Source organism: Camelina sativa, chromosome 14 (assembly GCF_000633955.1).
Source record: "Camelina sativa cultivar DH55 chromosome 14, Cs, whole genome shotgun sequence".
In the NCBI taxonomy this organism is placed as follows: Eukaryota; Viridiplantae; Streptophyta; class Magnoliopsida; order Brassicales; family Brassicaceae; genus Camelina; species Camelina sativa.
The window spans coordinates 17,467,882-17,495,140 of NC_025698.1; the positions used below are offsets into that span (position 1 = coordinate 17,467,882).

A 27,259-nucleotide genomic window follows, 5' to 3' on the forward strand; every position below is an offset into this window, starting at 1 on the left:
GATCAAAAGTTTAAAAAATAATATAAGGATAGCATCCAAGACCGTCATTGACGTGAGAAGGTTATTATGTTCTTACTTGTATGTAAAGAATAGCTTGGATGTAATGCTTTCAGACGATTTAGATTTTTAATCTCTTTTTCTAAACATCCATGTAATTTTTTTTGGACGGTCTTAGTCTTTTCAAATATTGAAAGATCTTGCGCAAAATAATAATAATAATAATAATTTAAGAATTTGATTTTTATATCAAGTTAGTGTGTTGGTATCCCCTTACTTGTATTTTGTAACTTGATATTTCAACTCCATTTTTTTTTCTATTTCATATGTATTTTAATTTAAGAAAGATGCAACAAAATAAAAAATAAAAGAATAATTATAGAATGGTAAATATATACACTGTTGAATTGATTGATACCATTTAGCTCATGATCACATATATTATCTGCAGTGCACGTAGTTTAGAAATACTGTAACAAAATATTTCAATTTTTCTTAATATAAATAGTTATTATGCAGCGAAACTAATCTAGCTAGTATGATTACTTGGAACTATTTAGGATATCTAAGTCTAGCTTTGTTTTGAGTGTTTTGCCCAAAATTTTTTAAAAAATATATATATATATATATATATTTAGTTTTTCTTCTCAATTGATATATTAAATTTACATACTTTGTTTCCACTACAAATTGACAACATTTACAAACAAAATAAAAATACAAGCATTTTACAATCATTTTTCTTTTTGCTTTATCTTACATCGAAATAAACTGCTCCCACATTTAAATAACTCCCCGGCTTCTGAGACCACCAATCGTGTAATCGCCACGTCATTACTCCTCAGCCGACGACAGCCAGCAAACTCTGCCGGACGGCAGGAACAGAACACAATAATGATCCGAAGATTCCGGTGAGAGCATAAGCAATTGCACAGAAGGGAAGAGCCTCTGGCTCCTTAGCCGACAAAGCTGCTGTTCCAAGTCCATGAGCACTGCCCATAAAAATAAGAAAGTTCATGTCTTTTGATCCTAAATGGCATCAATGGCTACTCAAAGAATGTTAACAGATGTTAATTCAAAATATGAAAGATCATTTGTAAAGGAGTCACCTTGAAGCAGTTGCAATGCCCCGAGCAATTGGATCACGTAAACGCAGTTTGTCAAGAACAACTTGTACAAAGTTAGCTCCAATAAGACCAGTCACAACGACTACAGCTGCTGTAAGAGACGAATTGGTTCCTGAAAATTGTCCAAGAGAGTCGTTAGGAATGTTCTTTTAATGTTTTCAGCGGGAGAAGAGTAAGAATAAGAATAGCATTCATACCTTCAAAGAGTGATACAATGCTAAGGGCTAATGCAACCGTGATGCAGCGAGGTAAGATAGATACCGTTAAAGATGGTTCTAATCCGACCAAACGTCCAACAAGAGCAGTGGAGTAGAGCGAGAATACTGTCGAAACGATCACAGATGTGAAGATCTCAGCTGCGTGCCTCTTGACAAGCTGAACAAAGATGAGATGAGACAACAAATTAAAACAAAACAGATCACGGAAGCTGAGAAGCCTTTGTAATTTGTTGTACCTTTCTCTGTTTGAACATGGAGAAAGCGAAAGAGAGAATGACAGAGCCAAGAAATCCCATTAAGATGTCACCAGCACCCGGATCCGATGCTACTTTGGTAAGGTAGTTTCCTGTATCGCCATTTAAAGAATAGTGAACATCAAAGGCTTTTACTTTCTGTTTTTACGTCTCAATACTTTGTTTCATAAAGGTGACTTTACCTAAAACAGGATCAAGTCCAGATCCTGAAGCATACCCAAAAGCTAGAGCAGCAAGAACTGCAGATAACGCACAACATATGATCGGATGGAAAACTTTCTTGATAGCTGATGGCAACCTGGAACAAGAAAGATCGACAATGAGAATAAAACCTCGGAGAGTGAAGACTTGAATATTGAAGTGGAGCAAGAGGTTTTGATGTTTACCCCGTACCAACAATGTAACCAAGAACAGTTGAAGAAAGAAGGAAAGGGAGACAAGTTCTTGCACTTGTTCCCAATGAATTAGGGTAAAACAGAGCACCAACAAACGACACAACAAAGATCCCACTCCAACTCCACAGCTCAAGTGTTGAAAACGGGGATGGTTTTGCCATAGGCTCAGCTTCCGTCATTTCAGTTTTCACCATTTTCCTCACTGCAATAGCTGTGAACCCTGCTACACAAAGAGACGCCAACCATCCACCAGCTGTACAAACATTCGAATTGAACATTAACATCGATAGTATCAGTATCGAATAGAAACAAAAACAGAGCAATTACACACAATAAATTACCATACAAGCTACCAATAAACCAAGTTTGAACTTTTAAGTGAAGATCAAGTATCTATATATATACCTACAATGTAGCAGATTTTGACTCCTGAAGCAGCTGGAATGTCTCTGACGGAAAGAGGAAGAACGACAAGAGAAGGAACATAGAACAAAGGAAGCCATCTCTGTATAAACAGAAAAGCAGGCTCGAAGAAATTCATCAAACCATTCGCAGCAGCGGGAACGATCGAATCGAATATCATAAGAACAGAGAATATACAGAACATCCCAAACAGAGCACTTGGGAACTTAATAGACGCTGCTAAAAACGCCTGCTTCAAGAAATAGTCAGCAGCAAGTATGATCCCAAGTGAGACCAACAAGTGCGTTATCGCAAACACCTGGTGTGCAACAAAGAAAAATTCAAAGTCTTTTAGTAGCAAATAGATTTTAAAGAAACTAAAACAATCGTAAGATCTTCATCGTGAAGCTTACGTTACGAGAGAGCGTTGATGATGTGGTTCCTGTCCCAGTACCATCATCCATAGCTTGAACTGAGAGTTTTCTCTCAAAGTTCATCTCTTTGGAAGAACCCATTTGAAGAAACCTCCTACTTTGCGAAAATTTTGATAGGTTCAGTTTCTGGGCACCATTAGAATTGAGAATTCTCCCATTTTTGGACCCGAATCGGATCTTGGAGCAAGAAAGGCGGGTTCTTGCTGGAGAAAAGGGTAAAGGAGAGAAGAGAGGAGTGGCTAAAAGAGTAGCCATGGGTATGGAGACGACGACGTGGATGTGATTCTGAGACAAGGCACATCGTAGTCTTCTCCATCTTCGATTAATGATGATGTTGTGATTGGATTTTGTATGGACAAGAAAGAAAGTTTTATCAACAAAGATGAGCGGCCTTTGTCTCTCTCCGTACTTAATGTTTTTTTTCTTTCCATAGTTAGGTTTTTCTGTTATGAAACGTATCTACTTTTAAGGGGGCTGTATTGAATCGAAGATTTTAGGATATTTGATGGGATTTTAATATTTCAGAATTTTGGGAGATTTGAGTGTAATTTTAAGAGATTTGATTAGAATTTATAGACTTTAAAATTTGGGTTTTGGAATTTGGTAAGATTTGATTATAGAATTTTAGGTGATTTGGGTTTTGAGAGGAACTTGATTCAACATCATGTGAAGAAGCTTGATCTCTTGGTTCAGTTGTCCGCACCTTCTACAAGCTCCTCCAACTGATTCTTCCGCAAGATGTGTAATTGTAAACAGAAACACTTTGCTATGGACTCTGAATAACTTTTCTATAATTCATTACGAAAACAAGACCATGGCTTATAAAGCCTTACAATAGCAGTTCTTAAAAAGACTCAATAAAAATAGAACAACTACTTACTACATGACTCAATCAAACCACTAAGCACTACCATAAGACTCGGAATTACATTGACTCAACACCAACTAAGACACACGACTGCTTCAATACTCATCTCCTTTTGTTTTCGGTCTGATTTGCTCCAACAATATGATCAGAGCCGTGCCTTAGGCATATAAAAAAAGGCAGTTGCCTCAGGTCACAAAAAAATTACATAAATAATAGGCCACAGTTTTTCCTAAATTAGGCTAAACATTCATTTATATATGATGTTATACTTTTTTTTGGAAACAAAACAAGACTCATATAGTTTACATTATGGAAATTTTGTTTGTTTTTCCTTTCCATTAGCTACCAAATCTTGCTTTTTAGGAATATGTTTTGAAAATGAACAATATATCCTTTTTTATACTAAAAATAAAATAAAATTTCTCTCAAAAATAGAATATGAGAAGCTACATTTTTTTTTTTGCCTTAGGCCTCTATTGACTTTGGCACGGCACTACTGAATATGATGATGAGAAAGCCATGTATGAGAACTTGGATTTTATAATAAAGAGCTGTTTAGCCCTAAAAAGAAGAGTCTCGAAACCTATTGCTTATAGACGTCACGTTTCGACGCTCAAAGCAAGATCATAACTTGTATTCTAGTTCTCGTCGAGATCTTGAGTTCTCTTTGTTTGTTCATTTAGCTTCCGCTTTCCGTCACATCTCCGGGTAGATCTGAGAGGTCGTCGTCTTTGAGTTGAAAGATTTTGATTTAGGGTTCCATATGGACATGATTAGTAACCTGTCCGATGATTTGGTCTTGAAGATTTTGTCATCACTTCCTGCCAGAGATATGGTCGGAACAATGCTTTTGTCGAAGCGATGGAAGTTTCTGTGGACTATGGTTCCAAAACTTAATTTTGACGATAGTTTTAAGGATTATTACTATGGTGAGGATGACGATTATGTCACCGACGGTGAGAATCATCTTCCATACAGGAGTTTTCGGCAATATGTTGACAAGTTTATGATATTGCACAAGTCTTATGTTCTTGAAACTTTGACGTTTGAACTTGGTCTCGTATCCAGAACTGATGATTTGGCAACATGGATCAGGATTTCAATTGCTCGCCAAGTGCGTGAACTTGAAATTCACCGTTCTAATGCGGATAAAAATGATTACTCATTTACATTGCCATTGGATATGTATACGTATGATAAGCTTGTGGTTTTAGAACTTTGTGGATCAATTGTTCTGGATGTCCCTTTGGTGGTTTGGCTTTCGTCCCTAAAACAGATATTTTAAAATTTCACATTAAAGGTGTGATTTTGTAAGACATCATTTTTAACTAAAAATGTTAGAAAAGTCGTCTAAAATCACATTCTGAAGATTTTATTTAAATTTTGTGATTTTTTGAATAACAGTAGATTTGAGATAAAATTTATAAATTATTGATTGAATAACAAAAGATTGTAAATGATTTTTAAAAAATTTTAGATGATTTTAAAAAATAACTAATTGAATAACAGCAGATTTAAAAATACCCCAAAATCTCTAAAAATCATCACTTCAATACACCCCCTAAATATTATTTTGCTGACAAAACAAATATGAGACGTATCTACTTTAATTAAATATTATTTTGCTGATAAAACAAATTTAACCATACAAGTGAACATTACTAACACCAATTTGTCTAATCCTAAAGCCAAAATCTGAAAATCAGAATTAGCTATAAAATACACACCTAAACCTAGACGAAAGACTTTTAATTAAATTTTAAACGAGTAGTTTAAGTTAAACACTAAGAAGCCACCTTTATAGACATAGTTACATGTCTAGAGATCAGTTGTAACGGTACTCATGCTCCTCGTACTGATGAGTATTGTAGTGGTATTCATACTGAGACGATGACTGCTCATAAGCTGAAGCGTAGTGAGAAGATGGGGACGTGGCATAATTGTAGACTTGATGGTGATGGGAAGGAGTGCCGAGCTCGATCACAGGACTAGACGAGTGTGTTTCATATTTATCAACTCTTACCTCCGCTGTCTCTTCTTGGTGAGTCTTTGCTTCTGATGATGAGGATGATGATGATGATGATGATGATGATGATGATGGTAATGGTACTTCTTTCTCGAATGAGTGGAAAATTGGGTGCAAGTAAGCATCTGCAAGGTCAGCTTTTATGTTCAACTCCGGTTCTGTTTCCTTCTCCAACTTGTCTTTCGCCATTGCTTCCTGCAATAGGACCAAAACACACAGGTTTTTGCTAAGAGAACTCTAAGCTTTTTCTATGTAATGATGTGCCCTTGAAAAAGATGATTTCTTTACCTCAAGAGGGTATTGTCGGAAGGCAGGTTCGAAGCGGTGTTTGCAGTACTTGTGGAAAGAAAGTGTGAGAATGGGCAAGATGATAAGCAATGGCGTTGAGTCAGCTGCCTCTTTAGAAGTCAAAAGCCCCATAAGCAGAAGCTGAGATATCAACAAGCTCGCGATTATACGACCATGAACGTGCGGCCAAAACGCTCCACAGCTCTCATATTGTTGATTGTAAACATTGATTATCTGCGGTATAAACCAAGAAAAAACCATTAAGAAACACCCAAAAAATTTAGTCGAGAGTTAGATATATGAGTCTTGAAACGAACCTGATGGCGATAGACCAAGTAAGCAAAGGCAAAGAATATGAGAATGAAGGGAAGAAGAATGGGAGTAACAGCGGTGTAGACAATTCCCAAGAGGAAGTAGAGCTGAAGAGATGGGATTGTCTCCTTGAAATCAACAAAACCAGGGTCCATTGCTCTCACTCTATCTTCTTCAGTCTTCACAATAAACATGTTCTTCAAGTGAAAAATCACTAGCGGCTTTAACCGGAGAATCTCACCAGCAATACCAGCCCACCCGTCAACCATTATGTATGTGATAAAAAACGTAGCTTTCATCGGTATGGAGACCCCAATGGTTCGAGGAATCCTGTATAAAGAACAATAACAAGAGCATTTAAAAAATTTGGGTTTCAATTCAAAGTTGGAATCTTATGAGAGTTAAAAAAGAGATTAAAGATTGTTTACTGAGTTGGTGATTGGTGAAGGAAAGAATCCAGCTGCTCAAACGCGGTTCCAGCAATGATACTTCCCAAGAACACATTTACTAACATGAAGTAATAGTATTTTGCTGCTGCTCTACGCTCAAGGGTCGATATAGCAATGTATCCCTCAATCTTTGACATAACCAGTAGAATTGTTGGGAGAATCCACAAGAAAATCTTCAAAGCAAGACCCGGGAGAAAACCCTGTAAGAATGACTTGATGAAATCCCTGCAACAAAAAAAACAAGGAGATGGAGTCAACGGCCTAACATAGCAAGAAGTGAAAAACCAAGATAGATGAACAAACTTACAATCTAGTGACAGGTCTGAGGAAAGGTGCAACTCTTTCAAGACCTTCTAAATTGGCAAGAGATTGCACGAAAGCAATTGGAATCATGTAGAAGAAGACCAAGGCAAAGACTGAGATACCAATTACGAGTTTTCGAATGGTCAAAGAGATAAAAGGGATAGCAAGGTTTTTCCAATAGATATCACGAGGCTCTGGAGCGCTACTCGTTAACCACAATGTCGGATTCTTGCTCTGCTGCGTCTGTGCACAAACAGCAGCACCCCATCGTGAATCAAACGACACAAATGCAACAGGAAGCATCAGTTTGGAGTCCTTGAGAACTTTTTGCCGCTCCAAAGACATCTGTAGCAACAAGTGAATTCAACAAAGATGAAATGAGGTTTAAAGTTTCAAGCTTTTTTTTTGTTTCAGCAGTACTTTAAAGTAACGGAATGGCTTACATTGTGGTCAAACTCCTTGATTTGTTGTTTGTAGTACTCAATGGAATCAACCCTTTTACCCCAAAGACCAAGAAAACCTATCTGAAAAAAACCAAAGCCGATCATCGCGATCAACATCATTTCATCTCAAAAAGCTAGAAGAAATGGAGTGGTTTGTGGAGAGACTTACTTTGCAAGTAGGATTCTTTTGCGATCGTTGATGCTTCAGCACATAGTAGTCAAACCAACGTTGCAGCTTCGCTCTTTGCTTCACCAGCTTTGCAAACTTGTTCGCGTTATAAACTGCCTGAAACACGAAAGTCCGATCCATCAATCACACTTCACACACAGTAATACATTCTATATATCAATTCAACTGACAATAACCAAAGTGCGTGGTCAAGGACAAGCAAATTACCTGATGACAGAGGTAATGCTCAGGGTGATTCGTCTTAAAGAACTGATCCACTGTATCTGGAATCGAGTGTCCGGGGATGTCAGGGACGTTTCTAACAACGACCTGTAAACAAAAAAAACTCAGTGGTACTTATAAAAACCAATGTAGCTAACACTTATACATGTTTGGTATTTGAAGCTTTCACTTACAGTGAACTGCTCTGGACGCCTACGCTGTGAAGCTAAATACTGCAGACGCATAATGGCCACATTATTGTATTCTCTGTAGAGCATGAAACACGCCCAGAACGTGAAAAGATACTCCACTCCAATGTGGAAGAAGAACCTAAACACACAGAAATGTTAATCTCAGCCACATAAAAACCATCCATCTTTCATTAGTAAAACTTCATTTTTAAGCTCACTTTGAAGATTTGGGTTGAACATTAGATATGGAGAGCTTATCGATATTGCTGACTACGAGCTCCTTCTTCAAGAAGAAAAGTGTTCCACTTGATACATTTACTGGAACAAGAACAACAAGCGCTAATACCATTACTGGTCCGAAGATCTTCAATCTGCCAATAAAAAAGAGCAGATTCTCTCATTATTACAGTAACTTTCCCGGGAAAAAAAAAGGAGAAAGATATCTAAAAAAGTGACTTTTGTCACAGGAAACAAACACGAAACTTCTATTGCTTTGTGGAATACAGAGAAGACAAATCTGAAACTTAGCTGTACTCTTTTGTTAGAGAATAAAGTACAATAATTCTGACGAGTTTAAAGATTCTTAAAACCGTGTCACTCAGGAAAAAAAAAAATCGTTCTTCAAGATTACAAATGAAGTACAGAAACGGTTAACCCAGAGAAACAACAACACAAACAAGAACAAGAACCAAAAAAAAACATAAATTTTCTCGAAAGTTTCAATTTTTGTTTCACGAGAGTTTAACAGTAAAGTACCAAATCTTAATTTTAAAATAAAGGGCACCCGTAATAATCGAAAAAAATCGGTTTAGTAATAAAAAAGTTTCGATTTTTTTTAATCCTTTCATTTTCTCGAGAAATTGACATCTCAAGAGTAGTCAAGACTCCAAAAAAAAAAAAAAAAAAAAGTTTGGATTTTTTTTGTCAAATTGCGAGAGGAAGAAGAAGAAGAAGTTATACCCGAGAGTGTAAATCCTGAGGAAGATAGCAGAATCAAGACCAGCGTGACGAATAATCTCTGATTCACTCATCTTCATAGCTTGAGGCATCCAATTAAGGAAAGTGAAATAAGTTTTGTAGTTGAGGTTCACGAATTTTCCGACGAGTGTTCCGTCGGAGCGACGGGGGCTGTTTCTTTCTCCGGAAAGGTACCATTTGGGGAAGTAGACTCTGTCGTTGATGGGTTGGATTCTCAAGACGGCGAATGCTATGAGAAACAAGAAGGCACCGAAGAGGTTGATCAGAGCTGAGACTCCTATATCTTGTAGAGTCGCCATTGTTGATAGAAAGAGAAGGGAAGAGGAGGAGAGTAGCGTAAAGGAGAAAAGAGTACAGAAAGTATCAAACTCTCTCTCTATGTGTTTCTCTAATTATTTTTTTGAGGGTTTTTTCAATTATCCATTCCTATATTTAAATACTTTTATTTTATCAAAGATTTTTTAAAATCACAATTTATCATATGTTTGTTTTCATTTTTTAGTCCTCTATCTTATTTATCAAAAAAAAAAATTCTTCACAATTTGGGTTGTTTTTTTAATTTAATTTTGTGCTATCTATACTACTATTTTTGCAGCAGTTTTTGCTCAAAAATACTTTTTAGAAAGTTTTTATATATAAATACATTGACTTTAATATTAGTTATTAAAATTTTAAAATTAATTATAGATAAGATTTAAAAAATAAAGAAATATTTCTACCTCATTCAAACATAAATATATGATTCTCTTTCATTTTTATTTGAATTTATATTTAAATTATCATAAATTATTCTATAATACAGTATTATATGATATAAACTTTAAACCATAAAATTATTAATTATTATATAATTATAACATATTTAACCACAAATACAAGTTATAATGTAAATGTTTTAGTTATAAATAATTTGTGTCGCGGTGTACTGCTAGTAGATGATATAAAACAGATGAAAAAATAATAAAAGATAAATTAATATCATAAATTTGTAAAAATTTGAAGATAGTAACAAATAATTGTCATGGGTAAAATATTTGAATGGAAAGTACCCAACTGTAATCAAACTGAAAAAAATGAACTGAACTAAACTTTTTTTTTTTGTCGTCTGAATGATTTGATAAAAACTTCAAGGAGAAATACAAAGCCCGACAAGGAAATTAATTCTTCCGGAGACTTAAGCCGGCGAGTACAAGAACACTCCCGGAGACTAAAGGGGAAACAACTCGGACAGACAAATTACACAACATACAATCACTACTTCCCGGAACAGAATCAAGAGATCCAAAAAAAGAAAATTAAAACCTAAAGCTTATGAAGACAATTAAAAACAAATTTGTGATAAGAAAAAACACACAACGGGTTAACTTGCATGAATCTCTTTTACCACTAGTTAGAACCGATTTAGCATGCCGTGCGACCCTTTATGTTACTTCAAGGAGGAGCTACCGGGGGCGGTGAGACACTAGCAAAGCCTAGAGACCACTCAGGAAGAATGACTCATTAGAAAGAGGAAAGAGATCTCGATCTGTGTTGGTGAAGATTCTTCATCAGAGGCAGTGAAGTTGCAGTTGGAGACTGCCTCAGTCATGAAACGGCTAGATCTGAAGCTAAACTTGACAGAGAAAACAAAAGCCAAGAAGCTGAACCCAAAGTTACGAAATCTAAGCTTTAAAAATCTAGATCTATTGTCGTTGGAAAAAAAAGACATGGATGTGCCGATAAAAAAAAGGAAGCAAAGATAAAATAAATAAAGAAACCAGACTCCGATGCTGAAGAAGCCACCGGAGCCGGTCAACCTGAATGGCGGCAGTTTTTTGGCTAGAAAGAAGACAGAGAGACTTTAGGGTTTTTTTTGAAGAGGAACTGAACTAAACTAAAACAAACAAAATAATCAAATAGATTCTAAATTTATAAAGCCAAACTAATACTGATACGACATGTATCTGAAAAAAAAATCAAAATATAATAATATATTCAAAATAATAATTATAATTAAACTTGATATAATCCAATTATAAATTTGTAAACTTTTAGATATATTTATAACAATTATATAGGAGTTTCACCAAAAGTCAAACCGCATAATTGTCGTGTAAAAGTTCCCTGTTTACTTTTCAGCTGCTGATTTCACTTTGTCTAGTGGTCCTGTTAGAAGTAGCTTCATTGCTCTTCTACAATGGCTCTCATTCTCCTCGTTTCACCAAAACTCAGACTGCATAATTCTCGTCTACAAAACATTAGCTATTCTCTTTATTATATGTTGAAAATATCTTTAAGACTCCTTTTAGATATTTTGTATTCTCATTTTCAATTGTGTTTTTAATTGGAATAGATCCAAAGCCAAGAGATATATCTCTTGAATATTTCACTATATTTTTTTAATTTCTTGAATAATTCATTTTTTGTATTTCTTACGATATCTTTTTTTTTTGTAGTAAAGGGAATTGGTGAGAATTGAGAAATGCTCATATCGTTAGTGTGCCAAGTGCCAACTATCAAAGTAGAGCTAGCACGCGTGAAATCATCAAATCATGGAGTTAATTCCGTTTTTTCGTTGTTTTTTTTTTGGTATGCTCTAAATTAAATAAGGTTGGATATATAAACAAGATACACTCTTTTATTGCCTTTATGAGTTTCTGTATTAACTTTTCAAATAAAGGCAAAATGATAATAATGTATCATTAATAACCACAAAAAAAAAAACAAATCATGATGAAATTATATATCTTCGTATTATATGATGTACTTATATGATGAAAACAAATCATTCGCAGAATTAATATATATTTTTATATTTTCATATAAAATTTTGAGTCTTTTTAGCTATGTTTAAAATATTGACGAACATTTAGGGTCCAAATGGTAACAACGTATTTGGTTGTGCGGGAAAAGCGGTTGAATAGTGCGGTACGGTTCAACTGCGGTACGTGCGGGATAAAATAATTTGCGGAACAAGTGCAGTTTATATAGAATAACTAATATGAAATAATGTATGATTGGTAAAAAAACTACTAGCGGTATTGTTAATAAGATTTTTTCAGTTGTTAATAATTTTCTTTTAAAACATATATTTTCTTTTAAAAACAATATATTCAGTTATATACATATATATATATATATATAAAATTTAACAATGATATGAAATTGTAAAAACTAAAATTTATTGTGAATTGATTAGGTTAATTTTATTTAGTAAAATAGTGAAGAAATACCTCTCATTTTAAAAAATAATTGTTGTAATGAAAACTATAATTTCCTTAAAATCTTTTGAAATTTAGTTGAAATATATATTATACAGTTTATATGATATAACCAAACCATAAATAAGACTTTTTTATTTTACTTATTTTTTATAAATAAGACTTTTTTATTTTACTAAAAGTAATTATTTTTAACTTAGAAAAAATAATGAAGTAAATCATACATGAGATTTAATAATTTAAATTAAAGAAAATCTTTAGCATATAATTACTTATTAAAATATGTGTTGATTGTTTAGCTTTCTTTTATTTAACATAAATTAAATATTAAAAAAAAAAATTTTGCTTTTGGATGTGCGGTATTTAAAATACGCTGGGTAATAGGTAAGTTAAACAAATATTGCGGTCCATGTGTTAATATCTCCTAAGAAACTGCAATCAGAGTTATTTTTCTTTTTTCTTAAAAAGGCAAATTAACCAAAACTATGTTGATTGGTGTATAAAGTGAATTTTAGAATAACATACTTTGAAAACCGCATTATTAATGTCACCATTCAAGTCACCATTCAAGACTTTAATTTGAAACTTAGGAAAAAGCAATGATTTGTAAAGAATTTTTTTGACGAATAAGTATGGACTCAGACTTTAAAATAAGTAGGAGAAAGTTTTGACAAAAAAGGACAAAAGATTTTAAAGTACATATATTATAACAGCAAAGCCGAACAATTTGATACAAAAGAAACAAGTTGAACCATAGTTAGAACTTAGAACTATAGTATATATTTATTGAAAACAAAAGCATGAAAAAAATAACAAATGTTTTGTGTTTTCTACATATATATTTTATTTTGCCCCTTTATCCATTTTTTTTGTTATCCTATATGCAATTTTATTTGTTTCATTGTGACTCAAAGGAAAAATTCAATTATCAATACCTTTTTTTCTACATCATTGTGGGTAGAATATTTATGTAAATACGGTAAGAGAAATTTCGTAGAATAAACTGCGTATCATATTTCTGCATAGATAATTGGGATTAAAAAAACATATTAAGAAATTATTAAGCGTAATTAAGGGGTATTATTAAAAGTGTATGATCTGTGTGTACTTGTAGGTTGCCACGGAACGGAAGTGGTTAACTAGGAAAAGGACATTATCATTCCTAATTGATGTTTTAGTTTAAATCATCACATGTCTTCATATCATGTATAGTCATCATGGCTAATTAATTAATCTACATTTCCATCTACGACAAATAGATTTACATGAATAACAAATTTAGGTATTAATGTTTGACCAATCTATTATATGACTAGAGATAATTTTTAAATGCTAAGGTGTTATACAATTCTATACGGTTGATCAGTCATACAAATTTTATATTCAGTCATTTTAGGAGAAAATGTTTTTTTATGTCAGAGTGTATCTTGATAAATACAGTAAAAAAAAGTTATAATTGCTTTCACTTAATGTTTTGGGATTAGTAACATGTCTTGATGCGCTCATCCACGTTTATCCATTCGTTGGCAATACACATTATGCGACATCTATCCATTACGTGCATTGCTTGTAATGACATTTTTATGCGTTAAAGAAATATAAATACTCAATTTGACTTTACGACTTACTGATTAGTCCGTGTGAAATTGCAATTATAAGAAAACATGTGACGTAGTAGTGTATAACATAGTAGCAGTAATTAGTAAAGATTTCGTAAACCAACGGAAACTAATATTATTTGTGTCCATTCGACAATATGCAGTCGCAATAATTATTATCAAGCATTTGAGTTTTTTTTATTATTGTTTTGAGTATAATGACGGCAATCGGTCGAGCTTGAAATAAACATTTGTAATATCCATCAAAAGAAAATTAATAATTTGTGAATAGAGAGGTGTCGAACTCTCGTGATTCAATGTTGACACTCCAAAGTCCATATATGTACACATACAATTCTCAAACCTTTTTTTTTTCTTCTTTATCTTGTCGTTTGCGCTGTCTTTTGTTCCCTCAAAAATGTTCTAGTCTCGTGTGTTGTTGTCCACAAAAGATTACAATACTTTATACTGTACTATTACTTATCTTTTGACGGCGATTACAATAGTTTAGTACAAAGCTCCATTTTAATTGCCAATTACAAAGTTCCAACTTACAATTTAAGAATTCAACATTTTGTAAAGAACGTAACTATAGGGCTTACATGTGGGTTTTATTGCTTTAACAAATAAAAACTTAAGGTCTTTGATATTTATATTTTCTCGTTTTACTGTGTTTCTCATTTTAAAACTTGAAAGAGTTATGGTGTTTTTGTTGTGTGATACAGCCAAAATTCAAGGATCACTCAGCCGGATTAGAAAGGATAGAAACTCACCAAAGTGCAAGGTGCAATAAGGGAGATTTGATGGATTGAGGGGTCGCACAGCAGTTGCGGAAAACAGCTGATATTCCCAATTCCAATCGCTGCTAGATATGACACACTAGTCCAGCAAGAGGAGGTTATTGCTTGGATATTATAGACCAAGAAACAAGGAAGTGTTCTAGACAAAGAACAAAAAAATAGACTCTTAAAATGAAAAGGAAAATTGATTGATTATTCTCAAATGAGATTACATGTGTTTATATAGGGATTAAAAACTTGGTAACAAGGCCAAATATTAATTGTTCTTGAAACTAAAAGAAAATAAATATAGGTAGTTCAATGGAGACCTAACTCTTGGTGCATGCTTCCCTTCCCAAGGTGTCCTTCCCAATGTGAGTTGAACTCCATTTTCGTCATCCCTCTTTGACCACAAAAGAAAGTGATTATTTTGGGCTTTCTTGGACTTGAATTAGGCTCAAAGTGGGCTGGACTTGATAGGTATCATCCCCAATAGATTTTCCCATGCTCTCTTTGGCCGTAATCTCTTGAGTAAGCCCATGAAGTGCATTCCTTAGCTTCCTAGCTTTTGCTCTAGTCATTGGTCCTTCAGGTACAAACAATGGTTCCTCAGCTACAAGCTCCTCTGATTCAAGCTCAGCTACATATTCCTCAAGTTCAAGCTCAGCTACAAGCACATCCTCATTAGCTCCATCCATGATCACATCATCCCCCTCCTCTTGAAAAGAATTTAACCTCAAATCTGGATCATCTGCCACAAAAGGAACTAAATCAGAAATATTAGAGCTTGAACTCACATTGTACTTACCTTGAAGATCAAGTTGGTAGGCATTGTCATTGATCTTTCTTTTGATCTCTAAGGGTCCATCAATTTTAGGCGTGAGGTTTGATTTCCTTTCAGCTGGAAACCATTCTTTCCTCAAGTGAACCCACACTTGGTCTTCGGGTTTGAATACCATCTTGCGCCTTCCTTTGTTAGCTTCTTTTGCATATTGCTTTGTCTTCTCCTCAATGTTTATTCTAGCTTTCTCATAGATCTGTTTGTCAAGGTCAGCTTTCTTTTTCCCATCCAAGCTAGCTCTTTCACTCAAAGGTAGAGGGGTTAGATCCAATGGAGATAAAGGATTAAAGCCATAAACGATTTGGAACGGAGAAAACTTAGTTGAAGAATGAACTGATTGATTGTATGCAAGATCAACATGTGGTAAACAATCTCCCCAAGTTTTAATGTTCTTTTTGTTCAAAGCACGCAAGAGAGTAGACAAATTTTCTATTAACTACTTCAGTTTGTCCATCAGTTTGCGGAAGACAAGTAGAGGAGAATAGCAACTTAGTCCCTAGTTTAGACCAAAGTGTTTTTCAGAAGTAACTCAAAAACATTATATCCCTATCAGATGCAATTGACCTAGGCACTCCATGCAAATGAACAATTTCCTTGAAGAACAACTCAGAAACATGCAAAGCATTATCAGTTTTGTGACAAGGTATGAAATGCGCCATTTTTGAAAATCGTTCAATGACCACAAAAACTGAATCTTTACCAGTCCTAGTTATAGGCAAACCAAGCATAGAATCCATAGAAATATCATGCCAAGGCTGAATAGGAGTAGGATGTCGATACTTTACTGTGATGTTGTTGATGGCATGATAATCTACACACATGCGCCAAGAGCCATCCTTCTTAGGCACAAGGAGAACAAGTAAAGCACATGGGCTTAGGCTCTCCCTGATGTAACATTTTTTAAGAAGCTCTCTAATCTGCTTTTGAAGTTCCTTTTTTCCAGTGGATTGATTCGATAAGCCGACCGGTTTGGAAGTGACGCACCTAGGACGAAGTCAATTTGGTGTTCTATACCTCTTATTGGCGGTAAACCGTTAGGGTTCTCTTTTGGAAAGATATCTGAGAATTCCTGCAAAACATCTATCAAATCACTCGGGAGCTCGGATGCAAGGTCAGAAAATCCTATTAGTGTTTCTTTATACACAAGCAAAAACAATGGCTGTTGAGAGTACACAGATTTCCTTACTTGACTTTCTTTGACAAAGAAGTTGGAGTTCTTAGGAGATACCTCAGGTTTTGCTGGTTTAATTTTTTTGTCTCGGCTATTCTTCAACTGGACCTGGTCTTGATGGACCTCCAATGGAGTTAAAAGAACCAGAGTGATCTTTTTTCCTTTATTCTCAAAGGAATGCCGGTTGGTGTAGCCATCATGTATCGCCCTCATGTCAAACTGCCAAGGTCGTCCTAGAAGGATATGGCTTGCATCCATGGGAAATACATTGCACATGATCTCATCTTCATATCGGCCGATGGTAAGAGGAACCGTGACTTGTTCCTTGACATATTGTTCGCCCGTTTCATTCAACCATTCCAGTTTAAAAGGCTGCGGATGAGGTCTGGTCTCAAGTCCAAGCTTCCTAACAAGAGTATCACTAGCAACGTTAGTACAGCTTCCACCATCAATAATTAAAGAACAAACTTTATTTTGAACTAAACATCTTGAGTGAAAAAGATTCTTCCTTTGTTCCCGGTCATTGGAATTAGGCTGAACGCTCAATGATCTCCTAGTGACCAGAAGTGTCCCTTGAGTTGGATATTCAAACTGCTCTTCCTCTTCGTCAAAGATTGGACCGAGATCTTCCTCTTTTTCTTTATCGTCCTCGGACTCCACGTCACCGTTGTCTAGGATGATCATTACCTTTTGATTTGGACATTTTTTGGCATAATGTCCAAGTCCTTGACATTTAAAACACCGGATATCTCTTGTCTGATTGTTGGTCTCGACTGCTTTTCCTTTATCAAGACGAGTAGGAACATTAGTCTTAAAAACTGAATTTGATGGGGTTTGAGACTTACCTTTTTCTTGATAACTTGGTTTTGGAGCAAAGGAAGGTTTAGAGAAACCATTTCTCTTGGTTTGTTGTTCGATTAGAATCGCCTTGTGCAACATTTCCTCCAAGCCTTCATATTCTTGAAGCGCCATTCTGTCCTGAATGTCCCGGTTGAGGCCTGCAAGGAATCTGGCCATGGTAGCTTCTAAGGTTTCATCTACATCCGCCTTGATCATTAAGCTTTCCATTTCCTGGAAATAGTCCTCCGCAGATTTGGTTCCTTAAAGCAAGCGTCTGAGTTTTTGGTGGAGATCTCTGTGGTAATGAACCGGCACAAACCGTTTCCTCATCAAGGTAGTGAGTTCATCCCATGAAGCTATTGGTCTTCTACATGTCCTTCTCCTGTGAGTCAAAACTTGATCATCTATCTTAACATTTTTGAAGTACATTTTTGTGTCATCCTCTCTTATCTTTGTATCCAAACAAGTCCAAAACTAAATTCTCTACAATCTTTACAATCAAACACAATCATTTCCTTATTTGATAATATTAATTTCCTAAAATATATCTATCTAATTTAAATCAATATGTTAGATTAAAATATAACTCTCCTTTCATTTTTATTTAATCTTATATTTAATTATTTTGATTACTATTTAATACATAAAGTTAATAAAATTTTAGATTTTTTTCAGCATATAATGTGATTTGAATTTTTATGAACAGATATATATTAAAAATTGTCTTAGGATATTTGTAACCAAACAAGTATATCCACATATAGAGCTCGGAATACTTTTTTGGAGTACAATAGGGTACCAGCTCGGAATGCATTTTTGGAGTACAATAGGGTGCAATCACTTTTTGCCAACTTCGGGTCGGATTTTAACTAAAATTATAACCGATTCAATTATCTGGATCCTCCTTAAGATTGCCGAATATTTTAGGTCGTTTTTTAATCCATAGCATACTTATTTACATCCAATTAATACCAATTAATGCCCATTGTATCTTAGGAAAGATCTAATTTGCATGCCGAATTTTTAGGGCCGAGTTTGACAAAAAGAATTGATAACACAAATTATTTAATCACATCCTCTTAATCACATTCTTATAATATAGTAACTAATTCAAGATGAATACATCTTAGGAAATATCTAATTTGCATTTAAAAAACGATTACATATTTGGTAAGATCTTATTAGCTTTAAATGTACACTATTAATCCAATAATATCAATTGAGAATCATAATAAGAATATGCCAGATCATTCATTCCTAAATCATAACTAACAAATCGTAAAATGTATATTTTCAATTTGCGAATCAAGAGTTTCTACAAAACTCTACCTACAACCGTTAACAATATATATATATATATATATATATATAGATGCAATTCATCATCGACTACAAGCACCTCTAAACTATTACAATATCATATCAACCAAATAATAGACCCGTGGTGTACCATGGGATAAAACCTAGTACCAGTTAATAGCATAGCCTATAAACTCAGTTGCTGCTAACCTAACTTTCTTGAGTTCAGAAATTTTTTGACAATCGAACATTAACTTCATTTTCCTTTCCCATTCTAGGTAAACATCCGGATCATTTTTACCTTCAAAGGTTGGAATTTTAAGTTTTAAACCACCTAAATTGTCATTTCTTGTACCAAAAGGATTAACATCACCTTGATCACGGTTTTTATGATTTCGTATAGGTCGGTTGATGGATTGATCATCTTCTTCATAGAACTCTTCTTCTTCAATTTCCTCCTCGGACCGGTAAGTCCTCCTTGAACGTTATCTCCTAGCTGCAGGTCTAGAACGAGTTTGTTGGCTATTCTGAATCTCGTCGAGCCTCTGGTGTAGTTCTTCTAGACATGTATTCATAAGGTTAGTAATTGTGTCATTCAATGCCCTCATTTGCAAGTTAGATAGCCAGGCGACAGAATTTCCTGGCCGATCTCTTTCTCCATCACTTTCCATGGTTTCCTGAAAACTTAACACCAAAAATTAGCAGATAAAAATTCTTCACACACAAAAGTGTTTCTCTTAATTTTGGTAGGTCACTCAAGAGCTTTCTCCCTAAGTTCTAAGAGAATAAATCCAAGCAACCCATTGGAATTCCCAAGCAACAAGGGAAGAAAGAAGATATAAAGACAAGAGAATTTTGTGAAATCTGTTTTAACCACTCCAAGACTGGATTTCTCCTCAGCCAGCAAGATTTCTCTTCCACCACCCAGCCAAATGCAAATCTTTATCTTTTTTTTATATTTAGTTTTTTTTTTCCTTTTTTTTTTAAATAGAGATGGCCTAGGTAAGGAGATGACCCAAATTTAAGATAGAAAGAAGAAGAAGTATTTAGAAATGGAAGATGAGAAGATGAACAGACAAATACCGGTTGAGTGGCTCTGATCCCACTTGATACGCCCAAAATTCGAGATTCACTCAGCCGGATTAGAAAGGATAGAAACTCGCCAAGGTGCAAGGTGCAACAAGGGAGATTTAATGGATTGAGGGGTCGCACAACAGTTGCGGAAGGCTGTTGATATTCCCAACTCCAATCGCTGCTAGATATGACACACTAGTCCAGCAAGAGGAGGTTGTTGCTTGGATATTACACACCAAGAAACAAGGAAGTGTTCTAGACAAAGAACAAAGAGATAGACTCTTAAAATAAAAAGGAAAATTGATTGATTATTCTTAAATGAGATTACATGTGTTTATATAGGGATAAAAAACTTGGTAACAAGGCCAAGTATTAATTGTTCTTGAAACTAAAAGAAAATAAATATAGGTAGTTGAATGGAGACCCAACTCTTGGTGCATGCTTCCCTTCCCAAGGTGTCCTTCTCAAGGGGAGTTGAACTCCATTTTCGTCATCCCTCTTTGACCACAAAAGAAAGTGATTATTTTGGGTTTTTTTGGACTTGAATTAGGCTCAAAGTGGGCTGGACTTCATAAGTATCATCCCTAATAGATTTTTTCATGCTCTCTTTGGCCATAATCTCTTGGGTAAGCCCATGAAGTGCATTCCTTAGCTTCCTAGCTTTTGCTCTAATCATTGGTCCTTCAGGTACAAACAATGGTTCCTCAACTACAAGCTCCCCAGATTCAAGCTCAGCTACATATTCCTCAAGTTCAAACTCAGCTACAAGCTCATCCTCGTTAGCTCCGTCGATGATCAAATCATTGTGTGTTTTTCTATTTTGTAATTAACAGGTTTCGAGCCACACAAGATTTCCTCTCGGACCACGGGAGAAGTTTTTTTTGTTTGTTTGGTAATTTCCACGGGAGAATTAGGTTCAATGATTAATGAATAGGGTTATGAACCCTATGTGTTGGTTGTTCTTTGTATTGGTTGTTACTTGTTAAACGAAAAGAAATATATCAACTATCTCTCTATCATTATTTTTGCATTCTATGTATTGAAAAATCAAAATAATTACAGGTACATTCGTAAGTAATCATCCATGCGTTTGTACTGCACGTCCGGATAAAGACAAGAAGCTTCTTCGTCTTCTCCGACTTCGTGATCAGTGAGACATCCTTCGTAGAAGATGTGATAGAAATGTCCTATCGCCGCTTGGTGTGAAATCTCCATTTCTACATACACACATGTAAAGGAAATCAAATAAAATTTATTGGCTTTATTTAATATATGAATATAAAGCCTGGCCCATTAATGTCTATATTGCCGAAAATGGTGTAAACTAGTTAAACTACGTTACACTATGAATAGAGGACTTACGTTCAATGTTGGCAAGGAAGTCTTGTGCAGCAATATTGGTTTTCTCCAATTCATTTCCGGTTAGCTTTTCCCATATCTGAACTAATTCGAGCTGCGTGAGAACATTGTCGGGAGGTCTGATACTCACCGTTTTGTTTAATGTCCGTGGATCGTTTAACGTCTTTGCGGTATATTTTGCGATATCATCTTCATCCGCGTACACCACTATGAAATAAAACGCTTAAAATTGATTGGTTTAAAACTACAATGAGGGAGAAAAGTTTGAACGAGAGTACACATTTTTTTTTTTTTTTTACCTTTAACATTTCCATCACCATAAATATTAATTTTTTTCTTTGGAGGAAGTAAAGCTACCATCTGACACAATCCCCCGGCCATGTAACCGGCAAAGCAAGCACCCACAACGTAAGTGTATTGGATTCCGGCAGCCTCTATAGCCTTACGCACTTCCATTTTTTGGTCGAATGTTTCTCTTCCAGGCGGTAGTGCATGTCCCATACGTGGTGGATCCATACCAAATTCAGATGGTAAAAACCGCTGAAAATAAATTATAATATAAAAAATACGACACCTTGATAGATCGATTTCGATTAATCAAGGTTAATTTTTTTTTTTGTGGACAAAAATCAAGGTTAATTAATCTTTCAATTTCTATAAGTTAGATTAGATAAAATCTAGATGATTTTGGGAATTAGACTTCATGATAGAAATTATAAAATTTAAGCTAGATTGACCTCACAAGTTTCCAATTAAACCAGTATAATCTTAGATTGACCTCACAAGTTTCCAATTAAACCAGTATAATCTTAACCTCTAGCTACTCTATTTATACCTTAACGTTACCAGCCTCTTTGATGGCTTCGACGAGCTTAAGCTGGAAAAGGATGCTATGGCTACGGATGTGAACGCCGGACATGGCGGAGACAACGACGTCAACAAGTTTCACGGCGGAGACGAGGCTCTGGTGGTCGGAGAAAGAAGCTTCCACGATACGTGCGCCGAGTTTCTTAAAAGAGAGAAGGAGTTGGACTTTCTCGACGTCGACACCAATCTCCGGCCGCTGTAATACGTAAGTCTCATGACCTTCAGCCAAACAAGCCCTTACTATACTCTTCCCTATGTACCCAGTCGCTCCCACCACCAAAACACGCGTTTTCTCACCCTGTTTGCTCTCTGATCCCATTTTGTTTGTTTTCGGATCCATATGTTTTTTTGTGTAGAAAGAGCCTCGCTTCATTAATTGTGTATTTATATATGCAGGGAGTCACGAGTCTATATATATATGTGACTATCTACATAAAATGAGTGATTGAGTGTGTGTGTGTGTGTGTGTGTACACGTAATGCATTTGAAGTAAAGATATCGACAGTTGTATTTTATTTTTTCTCAATACTTTTTCAGTTAAATTTGCTCATCGTTGCATATATAATGTTTACCAACTCTAAATGTAAATGGTTCGTCACAAAATCTTGACAAAAATTCTTGCTAGAGAGAATGTTCTCCATATTACAAATGTAGCTAGATCAGTACTAAACTACAATTGACTCCGGTTCATATATACACGACAATCTATACGAATTTCCGGTCAAATGTATATAATAATGGGTAAGAATAATTGGAATCAAATGAAAATGTGTAAAATTAAAAACGGGCATTTTTTTTCCGAAGCGAGGCTGTGGACTACAAAAACAGAAGATAATGGGGATGAAAAAGTATATATATTTCTGTAAGAATATTTGGAATCAAATGGAAATGTGTGGATGAGAAACATGAGATTACATAAAAAGAAGATAGTGGGAGAAAGTAAAATTATGAAATATCAATAAAAGAAGGATGTACTGGGTCAGTGAATGCGATCCTTCGTGCATACTGGTCTAATGTTCCATCAAGGCATCAAGGCAAGAAACATGTTAAATGGTTATATTACTCGACAGAGATATTTTGATTTTCAAAATCTTAAGTATTGCCGTAATAATTAGTTTCATCGATATTTTCTTCACCCACTTTTTTACCACATTCAAGTGGACAGAGATATTTTGATTTTCAAAATCTTAAAAAAAAACATATTACCCTAATAATTAGTAGTAATTCATCGATATTTTCTTCACCAAATATTTTACCACATTCGAATATTTTACAAGTCAAACATTTTTATTTACGAATTAATTACAAATATAAATAAATGTTTATTTTATTACATGATTCGTTTTGATTTTTTATACATAATAATTTATTTAAATACATTTTTATAAACAAAGTAATTACAAATATAAATAAATTTTTATTTTATTACATGATTTGTTTTGATTTTTTATACATAATAATTTATTTAAATCGCTTCATCCCGCGCACTATGTGTTTGTTATTATCTAATTTTGTGTGTTTATGAAGTAATCATTCTTTGTAATGATAACTTTCTTTTTAAAATTTGTAAGATGAAGGAGGTGAAACATGAGATTTAGGTGAACTTAATTGGAGAAGAAATGTGGTGCTAGCTTGTGGATGGAAAGACATGATGAACTTATGGTTTTGAGGTTCTTGCGTATCGTTTTCCCCAATTGTGCTGATGTGTTGTTGAGAAGCTTTTTCCGGCTGCGATTCAGCTTGCTCAGGGAGTTAGGTTGGCTATGGCTGTTTTAGCTAGGATTTATCGCTGTGTTTTGAAAGAGCATCTCGCTGGTAGTAGGGAAAAAGAGACCGTGGTGGTGAAAGTCTCCGTTTCAGTTTGTGAAGGTTTGGGCTTTAGAGAGAATCATGGAGTTTCAACCACCAGGCCAGTCAAGTCAGTTAGAGCCCTTTGAACCTCATATAGCACGCTGACACCAACATACTGATCATGCTGGCGGTCAGGATGTGTCCTTGAAGATATTAGAGCGGTTGTGAACTCGGCCAAAGAAAGCTTTGAGTTTTGACTATAGCCCCTGTGAATAACTTCAAATTCCAAAGGTTTAAGTGGAATATGACCGTTGGATTCGTGTAATAAGACCTGAGAGACCACTGTAGGCTTTGGTCGGTGTTTGAGGTTCGCAAAACTGGTTGCGTTTTTTTTTTTTCCATATATTAAAAGGCAGGGTTCAATCAATAGAGTTATCATCTCCATGTATTGTTGTTCTTGTATTGGTTGTTACTTGTTAATTATAACAAAAAGAAATATACTAACCACTTTTTATCTTTATGTTTGCATTCTACTGATAAATCAATTTTAATTAGAAAAATAGGGAGGATATATTTTTATTGCATGAATAATATATATTTTCAATTTTTGCATATAACAAAAGAAATATGAATATAAAACACCCTCAAACTTTTGATATTAACAGACTATAACAAACTCTAGATTGAGCTGAGTGAACAAGATTCTAATTCTCATTAATTGTAAACTGTACAGTGTTCTCTGTTTATATACAACATAAGGTTAAGCTAACATGAGCCTAATAATAGCTTAACCTACACCTATCATTCTATCCTGCACAAGAGAGTAGTTATACTCATTATACGCCCCCGCAAGCCTTAGAAACCGAATTATGTGAAGGATGAAAAAGGCTTGAGAGTGACATTCGTCCAAGGAAAGAATGAAAAAGTCCCGGGTGAAGTGGCTTGGTCAGAATATCTGCAATCTGAGCCTTACCGGGAACATGAATGGCCTTGAGAGTACCAAGCTTCAATTGGTCACACACAGTATGACAGTCAATTTCCACATGCTTGGTTCTCTCGTGGAAAACAGGGTTCGTCGCCAAGTACACCGCCGATTTGTTATCACAAAACAACTTGGCTGTGTGAACCTCTTTGATCCAGAAAGCAGTAAGAAGTTGTTGTAGCCAAATGACTTCTGTGGTAGCATCAGCTAAGCTACGGTACTCTGCTTCCGTACTACTTCGACTAGCCGTCTTCTGCTTCTTGGACTTCCAAGAGATCAATGAAGTTCCCAAGAAAACATAGTAACCCGAAACAGAGCGTCGAGAATCACGACAAGCGCCCCAGCTAGCATCTGCAAATGCATTTAAGCAATTCTCTGTTGTTGCAGAGTAAAACAAACCAAGTCCCGGATTACCTTTGATGTACTTCAGGATTCTTTGTGCTGCATGGAAATGAACATCAGTAGGAGCCTGAAGAAACTGATTGAGCTTATGTACAGCATAAGTAATATCCGGTCGCGTGAGTGTCAAATAAAGGAGTTGACCAATCAGCTCACGATAGGAAGTCGCAGACGCCAAAGGTACACCAGTCTCCTGAGTAAGATTGACATAAGGATCCATCGGAACATCAGCTGGTTTGCAAGCAAGAAGACCTGTATTCTCCAACAAGTCCAATGCATATTTCCGCTGACAAACAGAGATGCCTTTAGAGGAGCGAGCAATCTCTAAACCAAGGAAAAATCTCAATTGACCAAGGTCCTTGATCTTGAAAGCGCTATGCAACACAGTCTTGATAGTAGCTAAATCTTCATGATTGCTACTTGCGATAGCAATATCATCAACATAAACAAGGAGAACAGTAATTCCTCTCTTGGTAAACTTGATGAATAAAGCCGTATCAGATGGGCATTGTAGAAATCCATCACTAAGCAACACAGAGGTTATCAACTTGTTCCATTGGTTAGGAGGAAGAACCTCATCAGGACCTGGAGTATAGCCTTGAGGAAGGCTCATATATATCTCTTCCTCCAAGTCGCTGTGTAAAAATGCATTCGAGACGTCCATTTGAGCTAGTGACCATCCTTCTTTAGCTGCTAAGCCCAACATCAGTTTCACACTAGTCAGCTTAACAACAGGGGAAAACGTCTCAATATAATCAACACCTTCGACCTGTGTGTAGCCCTTCGCTACCAAACGCGCTTTATAACGCTCAACAGAGCCATCAGAATGGTACTTAATAGTCCAAACCCACTTACAACCAACTACATTCTTACCAGGGGGAAGAGAAACGACGTCCCAAGTATGATTCTGTTTCATAGCCGTAAGCTCCGCATTCGCAGCACCAGTCCATTTCTCAGAAGCCATGGCTTGTTGAAACGTTTTTGGTTCTGTCTCTTGAGAATATGTAAGGATATTGGCACAAAAATGGGTGGAAATTGTATCGTAGGTCAAGACTGAAGAAAGAGGATAGGGTGTGGTGTGTTTCGGAGGTAAAGATGGAGAAATTTGTGCAAGTGCACAGTGATACTCGGATAAGTAACTAGGAGCTTTAGGCTGACGCTGTGAACGCCTAGACTGATGTGATGGTAATGCTCCAACAAACACAACAGGATTACTTTGCCGAGTAGTAGAATGAGATGATGCATGAGGTGAAGACAATAAGGATGGATCAGAGGATGATGAATGAATAGGAGATGGCAAAGACAAAGAATTATCATGAATAGGGGAAGGATCAGGAGATGGAACAGGCAAGACAGTATGCTTGAAAAAATCAGGAATGATCGAAGATGCAGTTTTATATGGAAAAACATTTTCATGGAAGATGACATTCCTAGTAATCGAGATGCGATTAGTATCCAAATCTAGTACTTTGTAACCCTTATAACCTGGTGGATAGCCTAAGAAAACAGAAGAAGTAGCCCTAGGAGTGAATTTATGTCTATCCTTTTGTAAAGTACTAACATAACACAAGCAACCAAAAGTCCTAAGCAAAGAATAATCTGGTCTTTTATTCATCAATTTCTCATAAGGTGTCTGATTATCTAACAATGGAGAAGGTGTCCTATTGATTAGAAACACAGCAGTACTCACACAATCACTCCAATAAGCAAGAGGTACATTCGATTGAAATAATAAAGCTCGAGCAACATTTAAAACATGTTGGTGTTTCCTCTCGACTACTGAATTCTGTTGTGGTGTATATGCACAAGAGAAGTAATGTATCATACCAGTTTCTTTAACCAATTCATCAAATAAAAGTTCAGGTGCATTATCACTACGAATAGCTTTTATTCTTTTCTGATATTGAGTAAAAACATGCTGTAAAAACTGTGGAAAAATAGTTGAAACATCACTTTTATTTCTTAAGAAGTAAACCCATGTTG

The 27,259-nt window shown here is 35.4% G+C and overlaps 3 protein-coding genes across 3 annotated transcripts; all 3 read right to left on the bottom strand.

The window, feature by feature from the left end:
- LOC104741803 (plastidal glycolate/glycerate translocator 1, chloroplastic) lies at nt 627-3,195 on the bottom strand. The gene is made up of 8 exons (XM_010462725.2): nt 2,807-3,195; nt 2,397-2,712; nt 1,983-2,244; nt 1,779-1,894; nt 1,579-1,688; nt 1,322-1,499; nt 1,107-1,236; nt 627-989 (listed from the first exon to the last, which is right to left on the bottom strand). The coding sequence occupies exons 1-8, from the start codon at nt 3,080-3,082 to the stop codon at nt 839-841; spliced, it is 1,539 nt and encodes a 512-aa protein (XP_010461027.1). The 5' UTR covers nt 3,083-3,195; the 3' UTR covers nt 627-838.
- LOC104741804 (CSC1-like protein At1g32090) lies at nt 5,229-9,375 on the bottom strand. The gene is made up of 11 exons (XM_010462726.2): nt 9,059-9,375; nt 8,317-8,469; nt 8,102-8,237; nt 7,914-8,015; nt 7,686-7,802; nt 7,517-7,597; nt 7,078-7,418; nt 6,750-6,995; nt 6,327-6,651; nt 6,010-6,243; nt 5,229-5,916 (listed from the first exon to the last, which is right to left on the bottom strand). The coding sequence occupies exons 1-11, from the start codon at nt 9,373-9,375 to the stop codon at nt 5,521-5,523; spliced, it is 2,448 nt and encodes an 815-aa protein (XP_010461028.1). The 3' UTR covers nt 5,229-5,520.
- LOC104741806 (pinoresinol reductase 1-like) lies at nt 20,876-22,480 on the bottom strand. The gene is made up of 4 exons (XM_010462727.2): nt 22,073-22,480; nt 21,537-21,777; nt 21,241-21,444; nt 20,876-21,095 (listed from the first exon to the last, which is right to left on the bottom strand). The coding sequence occupies exons 1-4, from the start codon at nt 22,475-22,477 to the stop codon at nt 20,935-20,937; spliced, it is 1,011 nt and encodes a 336-aa protein (XP_010461029.1). The 5' UTR covers nt 22,478-22,480; the 3' UTR covers nt 20,876-20,934.